The following is a 16,262-nucleotide window of genomic DNA, read 5'->3' as shown; positions in this document are numbered from 1 at the left end:
GATACCAACATTGTATACAGCACTTTTCTCTTCCAACTTCTTGGGCAGAGACTTGGCTTCCGAGTGATTCCAGAAGGGTCAGTCCCCCATCTCAACTTGGAGGATTTCAACAAAGATTATTTAACCCTTTACTTTCGGATGATTTGGAGGAAGCCTGTGATAGGGCTTAAATGGAAATAATATAAAGAAGAAGTAATCATCTGGGAGACATTTTCATTTTTGAGAATCTCCCATCTGTTTTACAAAGTGGGACCTGCTATGCATCTACAGGGAAAGTCAGAAAGAAAAAAACAATAATGACAACAATCATGCATGAGCTCCTAAAAATTTCTATGTGAGTCACTTTTTAAATATTGAACTGCAATAGTAGAATTTCTAAAGTGCTAGCTGGCGAATCTTTTTTGAAAAGAGAGAATCTGTATTGAAAAACCATTATCCTTTGTTTTTCTTTGGGTTCAGTTAAAAAACTGTATATATAATATATACTATACACATTTTGTTATCAAATACATACTATAGAGTATATATATCACAGACTTTTCCACAGCACTTTAATTTTTCAAGGCACATTTTGTTATTCATTCTCATGCTGCACAGAAGGAGAACAGGTAAGCGAAAATTTGCTAAGAGGACTGAATAGTGGGACCAGTAGATATTGTGACCTTGTTTGGGAAGCATGAGATATGAACCTGCAGCATGATCATGAAACTTGTACGATCTGGCCGATCTTTGGTCTAAAGTTGGAGCTCCTCGGTGGAACAATGTCGGGGTAAAGCCTTGCTGTACCTGGCTCAGCCCTGAGCTCCGCTGACCAGTGTGTTCTGTAGCTTCCGACAGAGGTGAATAATGCAGCAGCTAAAAGTTTGGGATTTGTGCTCAAGATGCCTGGGTTTGAGGTTTTGGCTCTACCATTTAAGACTCTAACTTTGGGCAAGTTTTTGGACTCCTCTAAGCCTCCAATTCCCCCATCTTTTAAATAGTATCTCCTTGAGGGGGTCGCTGTTAGATAAAGCATGTCAAGTTCTTGGGCAATGCAGAGGGAAAATGTGCTTTTGTGCCAGGCACCCTGTGGGCACAAGTCACTTGCACTTGTAAGAATCTCACCAGGTGGGAGCTGTTTTCTCTCAGGTAGTGAGCAGAATTGCTGGGCTCAGCCCCACTGTGTAAATGAAGTTGAATGCTCCCGGGCCCTGCTGTGGCTCCCAGGAGCCTCTCCATCTTTCAGGCCAAATGGGAGGCTGACCTCCCCTTAGGTCTTGTGTCCTCATCTTGGATCCATGATTCAGAGAAGGTGCACAGAATGTTACAGCAGAAAAGGACTTAGTGGGAATAAACTCCACGTCCCCTTGTTTTGCAGATAAGGAAGCAGGGTCCTGAGAGTCTGGTGACTTCCCAAGTCACCCAGGCAACCGCAGAAGCAGAGCTGGGCTCCTCCTCCACCTCTTTCCAGTCTTGCACACTGCCTGTACACCCCATGCAGAATGGCTTGCTTCTCCAGTGTAGACAGTCCACTGAGTGGTTACACTTTTGACCTTTAAGTCACTGTTTGAGAAGCAGGACTCAGGACTATTCCCCCAGATCTGCAGGGGAGCAAATGACTGGTGGGGATTCTTGTGAATAAAAATCATTTCTGGATATACATTGGTGTTTCTCATTTCTGTGGAATAAAACAAATAAATGCCTTCTGAGAAACACAGTCCATCTTCTGCAAAGCGCAGTGAAAGCACAATCCTTTAAAATTCTCGCCAGTTGTGGTGATGGATTTTATTTAATAAGATCAAATGCGATACATCAAAAAATGTTGCGACAGAGGGTCAGAAAGATAATTAACGTTTTGTATTTCAGGATACATGGAAATAGATAAACCACAATCCGGACATCATTTGAAAATAAGTCTCCTTTGATGAGATGTTTCTTTCTAATCTTTTTTTTTTTTTTTTTTCCAGTAAGAAAGCTCTTTCATCCTTCCCTAACCACTTGTTAATGCCCAGGGCTGGTGTACTGTATTCCTGGTTATCAGCAAATTCAATAACACCGATGGCTTTTCCAAGGGCTGGGACCCATCAAATTTCAGCTGATGTCAAATTGCCAGTTTTTCTGAGTTTTTTGAAAAACATCTCAAGACAGGAAGTGAGGTCCAACTGTTGAGGTGTCCTGTCATTGCAATTCTACCTTGTGAGAATGATGACTAATCAGATCACTGAGCTGTCTACCAAGGGCTGATCTTCGTCTCTCAGATAATGCTGCCTCACTTACCTTTCTGAATCACAGATGTGATCCCATCAGAACCTGCTCAGAAATCTTTGCCACTTCTGGAATAAGGTCCTAACACTGCCGGCAGTCAAGGGCTTGCTGTTCCCATGTCAGCACTCCTTTCTAGACGTTTCTGCCCTGTTCTTCACCCCTTTGCTGTCCCACCTCCTCTCCTAGACCCGAGCCATCTCTCCTGTCCCCATCCCCATCTAATGCACACTCACAGTGAGGCGAGAAGAGCTCAGCCAGGCAGATCTGGTTCAAGGTCAGCCTATGCCTTTTACCAGCTACATGATCTTGGGCAAGTAACTTGACCTTTTTGAGCTTCAATCTCCCTACCGACGTAGTGGAGATCACCACAACATCACTGTGGGGTTGCGAGCGTTGCATGAGGGGTTAGAAGAGCGCAGAGGACACAGTCCACAAATCGTGCAAATTATCATCGGCGCAATCATTTCTATGCACTTACGTCTCAGTAGGCTTTCAGACATTGTTACAACAGCCTCTTCAGAACTAGCCTCCGAGAGAGGTGAGACAGACGCTATTCTCATCCCCATGGAACAGAGGACGGTGCTGGTGTTCAGAGAGGTTGACTTCCTCAAGGTCCATGGCGCACAGAGACTCTCAGGGTCTATGACGTCACACTGAGTGTACTTGTCTTGCATGCTGCCTGATGCACACATCCTCACCTGCGGCCTCCCTTGAGCTTCCTGCCTGGAATACTTTCTTTCTGAGCTCTGTCTGCTTGGAACCCCGCTGCCTGTTGAGGTTCGTCCCTGCTTCAGAGTCCTGCCCAATTGCCTCATCTCTCGAGATGCTGTCCCTGAGATTGTCTGTCACAGGGAATCACACCGCCCCCCCCACCCCCAGCCTGAGGTTCCTGGTGCCCTTTTCTGAGAATCCTGCCAGTGGACTCTGGTCCCTGGAGGATGATGACCAGGCCTTCTTCGTCTTTGCACGGGAGGCCAGAAAACACACTATAATATCCAGTCTCTGGAATTTGAAGGAATCAGGCTTTAAGAGGATTTTCAAACTGAAGGCCATGATAGGTTGACTCATAAAACCAATTTAGTAGAATATGATGAGCATTTAGAAAATTAACCAGAATTGAATGAAAAAGAATAGAAAATAGTAATAAGTCATGTGTTAGGATAGGCTTTGTTTTTTCACGTTTGTTTCAGGGCGTGTCTCTGGGTGTGCTAGCAGGCAAAATGTGATTCTTACTGTGATTCTTATAGTTTGAAAGCTATTTTATGTAATTATGAGGGGCTAGCAGGGAGCTTTCTTAGGAGGAAAACATGAAATGGGAATCTAGGGTGTCTACGAGGCAGGGTGCACAGTGGTTTTCTACGCAGACTTGTATCCCCACTCGAACCCTTTCTGGTTCTGTGATCTTGGATAAGTTACTCAGCTACTCCATGCCTCGGTTCCCTCATTTGTAAAATGGAGAGGGTAACCACTTCAGAGAGTCTTAATATATAAGGACATGGGACACACTTACAACAACATCTGATGCATGTTTGTTAACTGGCAATACAATTATTATTATTAAGTAAAAGACAGAAGTCACTCTATGTCATGGGAGTTATGACCGACCAACCAGAAAATACTGTTTCGTTGAGTGCCTGCATTGTGTGCTTCTGGTGCTAAAATATAAACACAAGAAATGCAGAACATGGCCCTTGTCTTCACGTCACTTAGCGACTAATGGAGGAAACCAGGCTGTCATGCAGGAAACAGAGGATGAAAGTGGTCTCAGGTGGTAAAACTGATGTCAAGTGCAAATAGGGAATACTTGGTTTTTGTATTTTTATAGTACTACCGGGTACTTCCCTGGAGAGGGTCCAATCTTTGATCTTCAGGTTTCCCTGGAGGAACAAGGAATATAGACCAGCTCTTGGGAATTTCTCTTTGTGGCTCAGAACAAGGACTGGGGAGTAAAAAGCTTTTCCAGAGGTGGTGTGTGGGAAAGGGGGCACAGAATTAGAAAATGGAATTGTTTAATCTATTTATTGAATCAGGATCCTGTTCTAACAACTAAACACTCTGCCAGAAGGGAAAGGAAAGATACTTTGTATTTCTGTATTATTTGGGGGTGGGAGGAAGTTTGCCACAAATTGCATTTAGTATGTTTACAGAATGCCTTTTCACCTCTGATGCTACTCAGCTACGCAGAATCCTAAAAGTATTGCCAAAAAGAAGCATTCGTCCAATTAAACCATCTTCCAAGTGAGACTGTTTGGTTGTAGCCACAAGTGAGTTATGAGGATTTAGGATTCAACCCAGTCGATCTGTGGGATCCCTGGAGAGACAAAACGAGCCTTTCTTAATCTATACGTTTTTTTCTAGAGCAGTGTTCTGGAACTTTCATGTGAGTTCCGGGCCCCTGTGGTCTTGTTAAAAGTGTAGACTCGGATTCCATAGCCTCAGACATGGGGCCTGAGATTCTGCATCTCTCACCAGCTTCTGGGGTTGCTGATGCTGCCAGACTACGCACCAGACTGACTAGCAGGGGTCTGATGTCTTCTGCAGAAAAACAAACAAACAAACAAACAAACCAAACCAACCAAACAAAAACAACCTAGTATTTATATTTTTAAGAATTCTTCTGACAAAGTTTTCACCTAAATCCCAGTTTAGTCTGTGTGTCGCATACAACTGGACACCCAGATCTTCTGTGTTAGATGGCATATTTTTTGTATCATAATCAAAACATTGAAGGTTGGTTCCCTCAGCTAAATAATCGTGACGTTATTATCTCTTAAATTTAATTTAATTTTATTTTGACAAATGGCTCTTAATTCAGCGGCAGTGTTGCTGGAGACCCTTCTTCTTTTTTTTTTTTTTAAGACTTTTATTTATTTATTTATTTGACAGAGAGCACAAGTAAGCAGAGCAACAGGCAGAGGGAGAGGGAGAAGCAGACTCTCCGCTGAGCAGGGAGCCCGATGTGGGGCTTGATCCCAGGACTCTGGGATCATGACCTGAGCCAAAGTCAAACGCTTAATGGACTGAGCCATCCGGATGCGCCAAGATCCTCTCTCTTGATAAGTCTTAGTTCCTTCTCCTCTTCAAAATGCTTAAACCCATTTAAATCACAGATACGTGTCTGAAAGAATAAGAAGCCATTTGCACAACCTCTGTTTAGCAGTTCGGTGCCTTCTGACGAGTGGCAGGCAGACGTGGTGAGGTACCGTGAACAGACAGTGGCTTTCCCCAAGGGGGTCCGCAGCTCCGAATCTTCCTAGGCTATTATGCATTCTCTGGGTCCTGGGACGCTGGCCTAGGGATTTGTTTTCTGCAAAGTAGCGGACTTTTTTTTTTTTTTTTTTTTTCCTCATTTGAATCCATCCTGTTCTTCTAACCAAAAAGAAAACAAATAGCAACTGGTCTTCTTAGACTTGGCAACCCAGGTCATGGAGCGCCCCATGGCTCCCAAATGTGGATCTGTGCTTGAGAGGTCTTTCTTCCTTCCCGACAGGTGTGCTTTTGCACGTGATGGGCGATGCCCTGGGGTCAGTGGTCGTGGTGGTCGCGGCCATCATATTCTATGTGCGTCCCCTGCCCCCTGAGGACCCGTGTAACTGGCAGTGCTACATCGACCCCAGCCTGACTATCTTCATGGTCATTATCATTTTGTCATCTGCCTTCCCACTCATCAAGGAGACTGCTGCCATTCTGCTGCAGATGGTCCCCAAAGGCCTGAACATGGAAGAGCTGAGTGAGTCACGTGGTCCTTATCTAGAAACATGCATGTCTAATGCTCCCCGGGTTCAAAGGGCTGGTGTTATTTCACAGCAGTGTTTATGTATCTTGAAATACTGTAAATCACCTGGCCACAGAGACATCTATCATATGTTTGGTAGCCTAGTAAGATGACTCACAGCTCCAAGAACCAAAGGTCCTTTGCAACCCATGTCTCTCTGACTCGGCCACAGATTTTTGAGACTCGAGTGTTGGGCAGAACCTGCTCCTTGGGTCCTACCTTCACCTCAGAGATTGATTTTAAGTCCGGTAAGTTTCCCTGCCAAGGACTTGATTTTTATTTTCCTTATTCTGAAAACAGGAATCATTCATTTGCATTTGGGATCCTGCTTTCTAGTGAGCTGGTTTTATATGGGCATGTAAGTCACCGTGTCTCTTGTGACACCCTGTTTAAATTTAAACATGAAATTAAAACAGGACCGTGTTTTAAATTCAGATCATTCATGGCCTCCTTCGGTAATGAAACCTCTTTGCTGGGCTCAAAGAGAAGGTCAATCTCCCACCTTAGTTATGTGCCTCTGAGCATACGTAGGGTAGAGACTTGGCTGAGCTGCTAACTGGGGACGATCCCAATGCTGGTGAGAAGCTGAATGTGCTTCTTTATTTCTAGTGTTTCTACCATGAGGTAGAGCCTGGCCCACTGTGGGGCTCAAAGTTGGAAGACCTTAACTTCATGACAGATCCCTGACAGGAGGTTTGAATGGGTCTTAATCCATTGTATGGCCATGGCTAGGCCTTCCCCTGGGAGGGCGTGATTTATGATGGTCACTGTTGGTTTGAGCCCCGCCAGCCCCCTGTTTAGGGGCATGCATTGGGACCCTTCTCGGGCCACTGCCAACAGCCCGTGCTTCTCCTCGTCTTTCCCCCTGGATGTTCTTTTTGCCTTTTGGAGCCTCCTCTTGGGCAGCACTGCTTTATAGTCTCAGGGCCACTGAGGCGGTCAGCTCTCCAGCTGCTTTACCGCGCCGAGTCCCAACAACCAGCCTTCATTTCCTGCAACCTGCTATCCACCCAGTCCGGCAGGCAGAGGAGCAGGTGGGGAAGGAGAGACCTAGGAGCAGGTGGGGAAGGAGAGACCTAGGAGCAGGTGGGGAAGGAGAGACCTAGGAGCAGGTGGGGAAGGAGAGACCTAGGAGCAGGTGGGGAAGGAGAGACCTAGGAGCAGGTGGGGAAGGAGATACCTAGGAGCAGGTGGGGAAGGAGAGACCTAGGAGCAGGTGGGGAAGGAGAGACCTAGGAGCAGGTGGGGAAGGAGAGACCTAGGAGCAGGTGGGGAAGGAGAGACCTAGGAGCAGGTGGGGAAGGAGAGACCTAGGAGCAGACACGCAGCATTGTCTCTCCCTTCCAGGAACTTGTTTTCCAGTTGAAGAAACAAGATAAGCATATCAAAGCAATTTGTGATAGATAATGGCTTATATTGCCTTTTAACCAAGTTATCTATATTTAAAAACGTTTAAAAAATAGATGGTAAGAACAGGAGCAACCCTTCTATGGGACTATTATACTATATGCTGGCAATGTTCTAAGTGCTTTACTTATATTCACTCGTTTTAATTCTGCAAGTAAACCTGTGGGGTACTATCATTATTATTCCCGACTTACAGATACGGAGACTGAGGCCCTGGGGGCTAGCTAAATTACCCAAGGCCGTGTCTAAACTGGGATTCAGACTCTGGCTATCTTACAGGGTCTTTGCTCCTAATCACTATTCCACATCATCTCTCTAAAGACATGCTTGTTCGGGAAAGTATGGAAAATATAGAAGACTTAAATAAAAAAACAGAAGTCTTGTAATCTTGCCACCCAGAAATTACCTCTTTTAATATTTTTTTAAAAGATTTTATTTATTCATTTTGACAGACATAGATCACAAGTAGGCAGAGACGCAGGCAGAGAGAGAGGGGGAAGCAGGCCCCCTGCTGAGCAGAGAGCCCGACTCGGGGCTCCATCCCAGGACCCTGAGATCATGACCTGAGCTGAAGGCAGAGGCCTTAACCCACTGAGCCACCCAGGCACCCCCTCTTTTAATATTTTTGAATCATTCAATGAAACAAGCTTTTAGCTGCACAAAATTTTTGTGTGTGTATATACACTGATGTTCGCTTAAAAAAAAAAAGATTGTGCTGTATATATAGTAAAACTACTTGATTTTTTCACTTATAAATATCTTATATACTTCTCATATCCTTAAATATGCAACTTACTTATTAATGGCTGTAATCATATTCTTTTATATATAATTGATTTAACTATTTCCTTATTTCTGTTTTTTCATTAAAACAAAAAACACTGCTCAAACCATTTTTATAAATGAATGTTTGGGTGTTTCCCTATAGGTTAAATTCTGAGTACTAGATATGCTGGTAAAAGTTTTCCATTCAAAAAGTTCTCCTCTTTCAAAAAGACACCCTATTTCATACTCCAGGTACAGCCCGTCAGGGTGTCCATTCCCTTGTAAACTCACCAACCCTGGGAATTTTTTGGTATGTTGTTAAATTTCCTTTCTTGAATTGCCTTTTATGGGTTCATGATAGATGTATAGGGACTCAGAGAGGATGGAGAAGATTATGGGAAAATGTACCCATATATTGGGGCGCCTGGGTGGCTCAGTGGGTTAAAGCCTCTGCCTTTGGCTCAGGTCATGATCTCAGGGTCCTGGGATCGAGCCCCACATCATGCTCTCTGCTCGGCAGGGAGCCTGCTTCCCCCTCTCTCTCTGCCTGCCTCTGCCTACTTGTGATCTCTCTATCTCAAATAAATAAATAAAATCTTTTTTAAAAAAAGTACCCATATAGATACAGCTCTTTTTCTTCCCATTGATATAAATACATCATTTTGGTGAGAATGCCTTCAGGGACCGTGTCCCTTCCGTAGAGGTATCTTGTTTCCAGTAGCCCCCGCTAACTGTCTGCTCTTCCTTCTTGTAGTGAGCCAGCTCTCAGCTGTGCCGGGGATTAGCAGCATACATGAAGTGCACATCTGGGAACTTATAAGTGGAAAGATCATTGCCACACTGCACATCAAGTATCAGAAGGACAGGGGCTATCAGGATGCCAGTAGGAAAATTCGAGAGATCTTTCACAGTGCGGGAATCCACAATGTGACCATCCAGTTTGAGCAGGTGGACTTGAAGGACCCCGTGGAACAGAAGGACCTGCTGTTGCTCTGCAGCTCCCCCTGCATCTCTAAAGGCTGTGAGAAGCAGCTGTGCTGCCCTCCAGGGGCTCTACCCCTGGCCCACGTCAACGGCTGCGCAGAACACAATGGCTGTCCCCCTCTTGACACAACTCTGAGTGATAGCTTTGCTAGGCAAGAAACAACAGAAGTGGTTATCGAAGTATCTTCGGACAACTGTCTGAGTGACCATGGACAAGCTCTTAGCAAAACTCAGGAGGACCAACATTATGTCAACAGCACACATTTTTAATCTGGTCCCCACATAAACAGACTGTACAAACGAGGTATTCTGGCTGGTGGAAAGACCTGTGTGGGCTGTATCAAATCTGCGGTGTGCTCGCTCTGTGTTCAACGAGGGGCTGGTTGTTTGGGATGTTAATTGCATGTATCTGTTAATTTCTATATGACTGAGAACTTTACGTTGTCCCCGGTGTCTCAGGCTGCTCTTCAACAAACTCCCTGTTTTAGTTTGAACATTTATTTTAAGAAGCAAGCTATGCTCGTATCTGTGTCAGGGACGTTGAAGGCTGGACTCTATGGCTGTGGACGCGGGATTCAAAGCAGTTCCTGGTTTATTTCCACTTTCTAAGGTACAACACAATACATGTAACTTGTAGCTGACTCTCAGGTGAGCTCATAGCCAAGTACACTGAAAAAGCTTAAGAATCGTGATAGCTATTTTTTTTTTTTCATTCCACTAGAAGATCACAAAAAGAGGAAAGTTGGATAGTCCTATCACTGCGGAAATTTTTTTCTTTGACTCATTTTTGAATAAATGAAAAGTGAATGTCTATTAGAGTAAAAAATATTCTCAGAATATTAGAGGAAGTGGAGTTTATTAGGGGAAGACAGAAAGAAAATCCATTGACTACCTCTTCATTTTGTGAGATGGAGGGAGAACTAATGTTTACTTTCCGCTGTGAAATGAATTATAGCTGCAGGGTGCTTGAGATGTTTAATGCATAAAATACCTTTTTTTTCTACTTGGAAGTGTGGGAATATTTCTACTTTCTAAGGTACAACACAATACATGTATCTTGTCTTGCAGAATCAGTCCCCTGGGACTGTTCTCATTTATTGCATAATGGCTCACTTTTCCTTTGGGTCTTTTTTTTTTTTTTTTAATAGGATCACACTTATAAGTATAGCATTTACCAGGAGAACATGGGTATTCCTGAGATAGAAGACTATATGACACTGAGTATTCATTCCTGCCAAAAAAAAAAACAAAAAAACAAAAAAAACAAGCTAGATTGATTTTTCTTTCACTAGGCATATTTTGAAGTATTTATTACAGTTGCCAACAAGTGACCTGATGGAAAAGCATATGTGTAGGGAAACATTGCTGCCTTTAAATGTGTCTTGGGGAGCTTAGAGTTTCCCTTCTTTCCTTTTCTGACTCTGATCCATATTACCAATTTCAAATAAATTTATTAGACTCTAATTTGGATCTATAATCGACTTACATTAGCATTGGAGAAGCGTCTGTCCTGTATTGAACACATTGTTGAGGCAGCAGTATTTTAATCAGAGGAGTTTCAAGATAGGTCTGAGAAGGTGGAAGATACCCTTGTAGAGAACTAGAGTCTTACCCGATGGGTTGCAAAATTAACTGGCAATGGTTGTCTCTTAGGCTCCAGGCACTGAGTCCTGTTTCATATCTGCACAGTAGTCAGCAGAAATGCTGGCTTGGTCACGGAAAAAGCGCCCGCATTTTTCAGCACTAATACCGTCTTTAAAAAGGGCCTTCGTGTTCATTCTAAGGCTGAAATAAATAAGCAGCTGTGATCAGGAGGATAGGAATCTTTTCTCTTCCCTTGAAAATTTATGATCTGAGTTTAAATTGGCCATGAATTAAGTAAATGCATTTTTATCCCTAGCTGTTTATTGGACTAGTCTGTATAGCCAAAAGAAGGGTTAAAAAAAAAAAAAAGGACAGTGTTTTTATTTTTGATACTAAAGGTTCAGCACGTACTCACAAACAAAAACAAAAACAGAAACAAAAACCAGGGGATTCTCTTTGACGCTCACCACGGTGATGAGTGGATGAAATTCTAGACGAGTGTTGGTTGAGATGTCTTGACTAGAACCAAAGAAGAACTGTGTCCCTCATTTCCAAATTTGAAGATCTAATTTGATTTTACCTCGTTCTGCTTTTATCAAAAGATTATAATTTTACAGTTTCTTTGCAGCTGGCTAAAGAAATGCCTACTGGTTTATACCCAGATAATGTTCTTTAAGGTAAAGTCACTTAATTCGAATAGAACTAAATTTACCTCAGAAAAGTAGCTTTATGGACACTTACAAAGGGTTAATGTGAAATAATCCCTTTTAAGACAGTTCGAGTACATTTAAAGTGTTTGAGCAAGCTAATTCAGTGCAATATTTTTGTGTGAGGCTCGGTGCTTTCCTTCGTCTTCTCCAGCACTGTGATGCCTGCAGTCTGTCTGGTCTCTTTACTTGGGTTTTGCTCTCTCAGGGAAAGGTGGGATTTTTCTGTTCCTCTTTGAGGCAGCCTTGCCTGGTGGCAGTAGGTCTGATGAACAGTGGCGTTACCAACACAGTTTTTTTCTGAGATTAGAAAAACGCGATCGTTTATGTTAGCATCCCTGTGTGCGTAGGGCAGTTCCAGAGATCTTTCTCTTTTTTTAAGGAGATGAAAATAATTTTTGAAAAGTCTAGGGCATCCTCTGTGTGCCTGGTCAGGGACAGCCATCCTGCACACTAACCTAGATGACTCAAGGGATGGTGCTTGCTTCTTCTGCCGTCTGTCCTTCTGTCTCCATAGAAAGAGTCCATTCCTCTCTATTGCAGCATTGGCTGTGGGAGGTCCTGTGTTTGCTTTTATCGTCCCAATTTCAACTTTGGCTTGGAAGAGAGAGGTGAATTGTCTTCATGACCCCTGGCCATTATGAATATCCACGAGAGCTCTCAGGCTCCACTGTGGACAGCCAAAAAAAAAAAAAAAAAAAAAGTATGATCCCTCTAATGACTGATAAAGCATCAATAAAATAGGGAGACATTGTTTGAGGAAGAATTAAAAATATTCTTTATATTGGTTATTTTTTTTTCTCTTTTTGCCACTAGCTGGTCAAACTCTAGTTGGGGATAAATCAGGAATGCCAAGTTCTGTAGGAAAGCGTGCTTTCAAGATGAAAGAAATCACGGGAGTAGATTTGGGATTATAATAAAGGCAGCTGCCCTGTAAGTAAGAACTTCTGCTATGCTGTCTTAGCATTAGGGACATTTTCAACTGGATAATTCCTTGCTGTGTGGGGCAGTCCTCTGCATTGTACGATGTCGCGCAGCATGTCGGGCTCCTGCCCTCTCAGATACACACCCACGAATAGTGACAATAAAAAATGTCTCAGGACATCACCACTCTCTGGGCAAATTGGTCTCTAGTCCTGAGCCCACCGAGTTAACCTAACGATAGTTGAGAATTATTGTTGATAAAAGTCCCTCCAGAGCCCTGTAATCATTTTAATGGGATCAGTTCTGCAGAATTCACTCTTTAAGAAATATTTTTCCAGGAGAGATCAAACAGTTCACTGAAATGACAGTCATCTGTACCTAGGAACTTTGGACATTTAAAGGGAAGATATAATTGGGGGGGGGGAGGCCTTACAAATCCAATTAGGCAGATCAGTTGATGTAACAGTGAATGAAATGAAGAAAAAAGCATTTGTTCTCACTGTTCTGTCATGACCCCTTCAACTCATGAATGTCCTCAGTTTGATGAACTCCTTATAAAATGAGACCAGAAAATACCAGTACGATTGCTTGTGGGTGTCTAAGTTGTTTAATTCATCACTGGTTTTAAGCTTGATGAGGTTTCTTCTATTGGTTCCAGACAAGCAGCTCATCTTCATGCCAAGGACAAGTTTAGATCCTAAAAAAAATTCTGTATTGTCTGTGGTTTGCTTAATCCTTTGCCAACACATAGCACATTTTCCCCTGGAGGGACAGATACATTTCCTGCTTTTAAATATATCTTTACACTCTTGCAATTAAAGACTGCAAAAAAGGACTGTGTTAGGGGAAAACGCGTCCTGATTTGGGTTTTGAATTTAGACTGAATGATGGCTCCATGCCTATTGCCTAGCTTTGCCCTTCACCTGCTAAGTTTTTACCCATTTGTACTTCTGAGTGTATTTGCACATGAGTCGCCGCCACAAGTAGGAATGAAAGTGTTGAATCAGGAAAGTGGCTGCTCCAGTGGAAATTGCATCAGACCCTAATCCTCACCGTGATCTAAATGCCCTCATGACCTTGGAGATAAGCAAATGTGTATTGTCATGTTTGGAGCTTCTCTTTTCAAGTGTTTTATTCTGGACCTTTTCGTTTACATGGAACTTTCTTGAATATTGCTGCATGGATCACCTGTCTGTTCTTGGTACAAAGCCTGGCCAGAGACAACGAACCCGCTGTGAATTCTAGTGGGAATCTTCCAGGAAGGACGATGATATTTGGAGAAGGGTGACCCCTTCCAGCAGGTCCGAAGTTAATGTTACAGTATTATGGAGTTTTGTTGCTTCAAGTCTTCCTGTTGTCCTCACAGGCGATTTTGCCGAAGTGTCATTGTCGCCTTTGTGGGAACTATTCAAACTTGAAGATACAAGGTTTAAATAACTCATTGCGCATTCATGTGAAATCCCCCAGTAATGTATGAACATGCCCACCTGTAACAGTGAAAGATGTTCAATGGTGCTGTAAGAGAAATTAAAAAAGAACCACACACACCACGCCTGACTGAGATGTTTCTGGAAGTCAGACGACAACTCGAAGTAGTTGAACTCACTTTGTCATTGCTGCTTACTCTAGTCCGGTTATCGCTCAGGAACCCTTCAGATCAGTTTTATGCTAATGTGGGACTAAGTCTCCATCTGTGTTTTGCTGCTGTCTTCTCCGTATCCCTCTGCCACTCTCCACCACCTGCAATGTCACAGGGCCCGTTTTAGCAAAAATGTCCCAGATTGACGCACCGGACTACTTACCATAGCCTGGACTTACCTGGTTTCCTAGGGGGCCTCGTGCGATGCAGGGCTGCCCAGTGGGGTTTGGGCAGGAGGGGAGCTCCTGGGATGGAGGGAATGGTGGAGAGGCGAGGCTTATTTTGGAGAAGTCCTATAGACTTTAAGAGGACCAGTCCTTGGTGCTTCCAATTGTTTTTAATCTGATCAGCCCATCGACTGATAACCGCAGGCACTTACTGGAAAATGTGCCAGTGGTTCTTGCCTCCAGGGAGATTACAGTCTACCCTGGAAGCTAAGTAAGACAGTCCAGCTTTGTGGGAGTTTAAGGAGACCGACTCCTAGCCTGGGGAGTGGGGCGTGGAGGATCTTGCGCTGAATGGGTTTTGGTCCTCAGATGTATGTACACATCCCAAGCCCTGGGCAGCACCTGCCAAAGAAGAGGGCTACACACTTCACCACCATGAGCGTCCCTCCACAATGAGTCTGCAGGCTGGAACAGAGGCCTGGGCTCAGGGCTCAGAGTACAGGATGCCTGAGGACTCCATCTAGTGGGGAGCCCTGTCTCCTCTGTCTCTCCCACTTGATGTTTCTTCATAGCATTGCCACTTTGTAACATTAAATCATACATTTACTCATTTATTTCCTGTGTCTCCCACTAGAGTAAAGCTATAGATGACCCACAGCTGTTCTTCAGCCCCCCTCCCGTGCTTGGAACATTGTTGCAGGACCTGGCACCAATAAATGCTGAATGAGTGAATGACTAAACACATGAATGAATGACTGGGCTCAACTTCTGGTGTTACCAGCTCTAGGATTTGGACAAATTCGTTAACTTCATGGAGCTTCAGGGTTTTTTGTTTTCTCTCTCTCTCTCTCTTTTTTTTTTTTTCCAGTGATGAAGGCCTGTGTTCCTTTCGTTGTGGGGTTGTTGGAGGAGTCCTAGGAGACAGGAGAGCAGAGTTAAATGTCAAGTGATTTTGTTATCTTACATGTTAACCTGGCATTCACGATTTTCCTGTTCTTATCCTGCCTCCTCCCCTCTCTGTAACTCCAATGTTGTCAATTAAATATCATTTAACGCGAATTGGCATTAAATAATGCTACAATCAATGTGTGTGAAGGTGAAGAGGAAAGGCTTCATGGACGACTGGGCATTTGAAATTGGCCTTGGCGTAGTTCAGTGGGTGGAGAAAGGGGGGAAGGACAAGCCAGCCTGAAAGCTTAGACTTCATTCTTTAAGCAGTGGGCCCCAAAGCTTTTGTGGGGAGGGGGCTGCAGATTGGGGAGATGCAGGCGCTAGACTCTTCACCGTGGTGGAGGGGCGGGGTGGTTTTTTCCAGGCGCCTTCCCCACTGCACACACCCGGTGCTGCCTTGTTGCCCAGTGTTGGGGGCCTCTGCCATCTCTCCCCTCCTGTCCTGTCAGCATCTGAGCTCCACCAGCTGTGGCTGAGCCCAGTGGACACGTCCTCGAGCAGTCTGCACACACCCCTCCAAATTCCCAGGGAGTTTCTCTCACTTCTAAGATCAATGTTCCTCGGTGCATTTCTGCTCCAACCTTGCTGCCGCGTATAATGCTGCCTTTACTCCCATCCTATGTCTGGTCATTGAGCCCCATTACTGTTTTCATCAAGGACTCGATGTCAGTCCCTGCTTCTCAAATCTTGTCCCTGTCTCTCCGGTTCAGCTTGATCACCTCGCATCCGTGCTGTAGCAGAAGCCTCCCAAGCAGCCTCCTGTCCACCTCCAAACTCCTGGTCAGCTTTCCTGCTTCTCTCTGTTCTGGGGGGAAGGGCAAAGCCAGCCTGTCCCAGAAGCTCCTTCTCTCACCTGGCCCCCAGCCTTATCTTCTGCCGCAGACGAGAAGCACGCAGATCCCCAGGGAAGCTGGAAGAGCAGAGCGGGTGAGGACGACTGGTAAATAGAATGTTGCGTGAGTCGGGAAGTGAATATCATACCTGTTCCTTTTACGCTCAGAAGTCATTTTCACTTTTTCCAGTTCTGGATTACATTCACTTAGTTACTTCCTTTCTGGTTTCTCTTTTTGGGCCACTTTCTTCCTTTTCTAAGTTAGTGTGTCTCGTGGCCCCAT

At 44.2% G+C, this 16,262-nt stretch overlaps 1 protein-coding gene across 3 annotated transcripts in view; it reads left to right on the top strand.

Annotated features, from left to right (window-relative positions):
• The window catches only part of SLC30A10 (solute carrier family 30 member 10), a 41,207-nt gene extending 27,269 nt beyond the window's left edge, over positions 1-13,938 (top strand). For all 3 annotated transcript variants that reach the window (XM_059146295.1, XM_059146294.1, XM_059146296.1), the window contains exons 3-4: positions 5,735-5,974; positions 8,946-13,938. In XM_059146295.1, coding sequence (XP_059002278.1) covers positions 5,735-5,974; positions 8,946-9,445 — 740 coding nt within the window. In that variant the 3' untranslated portion in view covers positions 9,446-13,938. The remainder of the gene's footprint in view (positions 1-5,734; positions 5,975-8,945) is intronic.
• Positions 13,939-16,262: the final 2,324 nt, after the last annotated feature.

The sequence above is a fragment of the Mustela lutreola genome, chromosome 14 (genome assembly GCF_030435805.1).
Source record: "Mustela lutreola isolate mMusLut2 chromosome 14, mMusLut2.pri, whole genome shotgun sequence".
Taxonomy (NCBI): domain Eukaryota; kingdom Metazoa; phylum Chordata; class Mammalia; order Carnivora; family Mustelidae; genus Mustela; species Mustela lutreola.
Note: the sequence above shows the minus strand (reverse complement) of the source record. Positions and strands in the feature narration are given on the sequence as shown.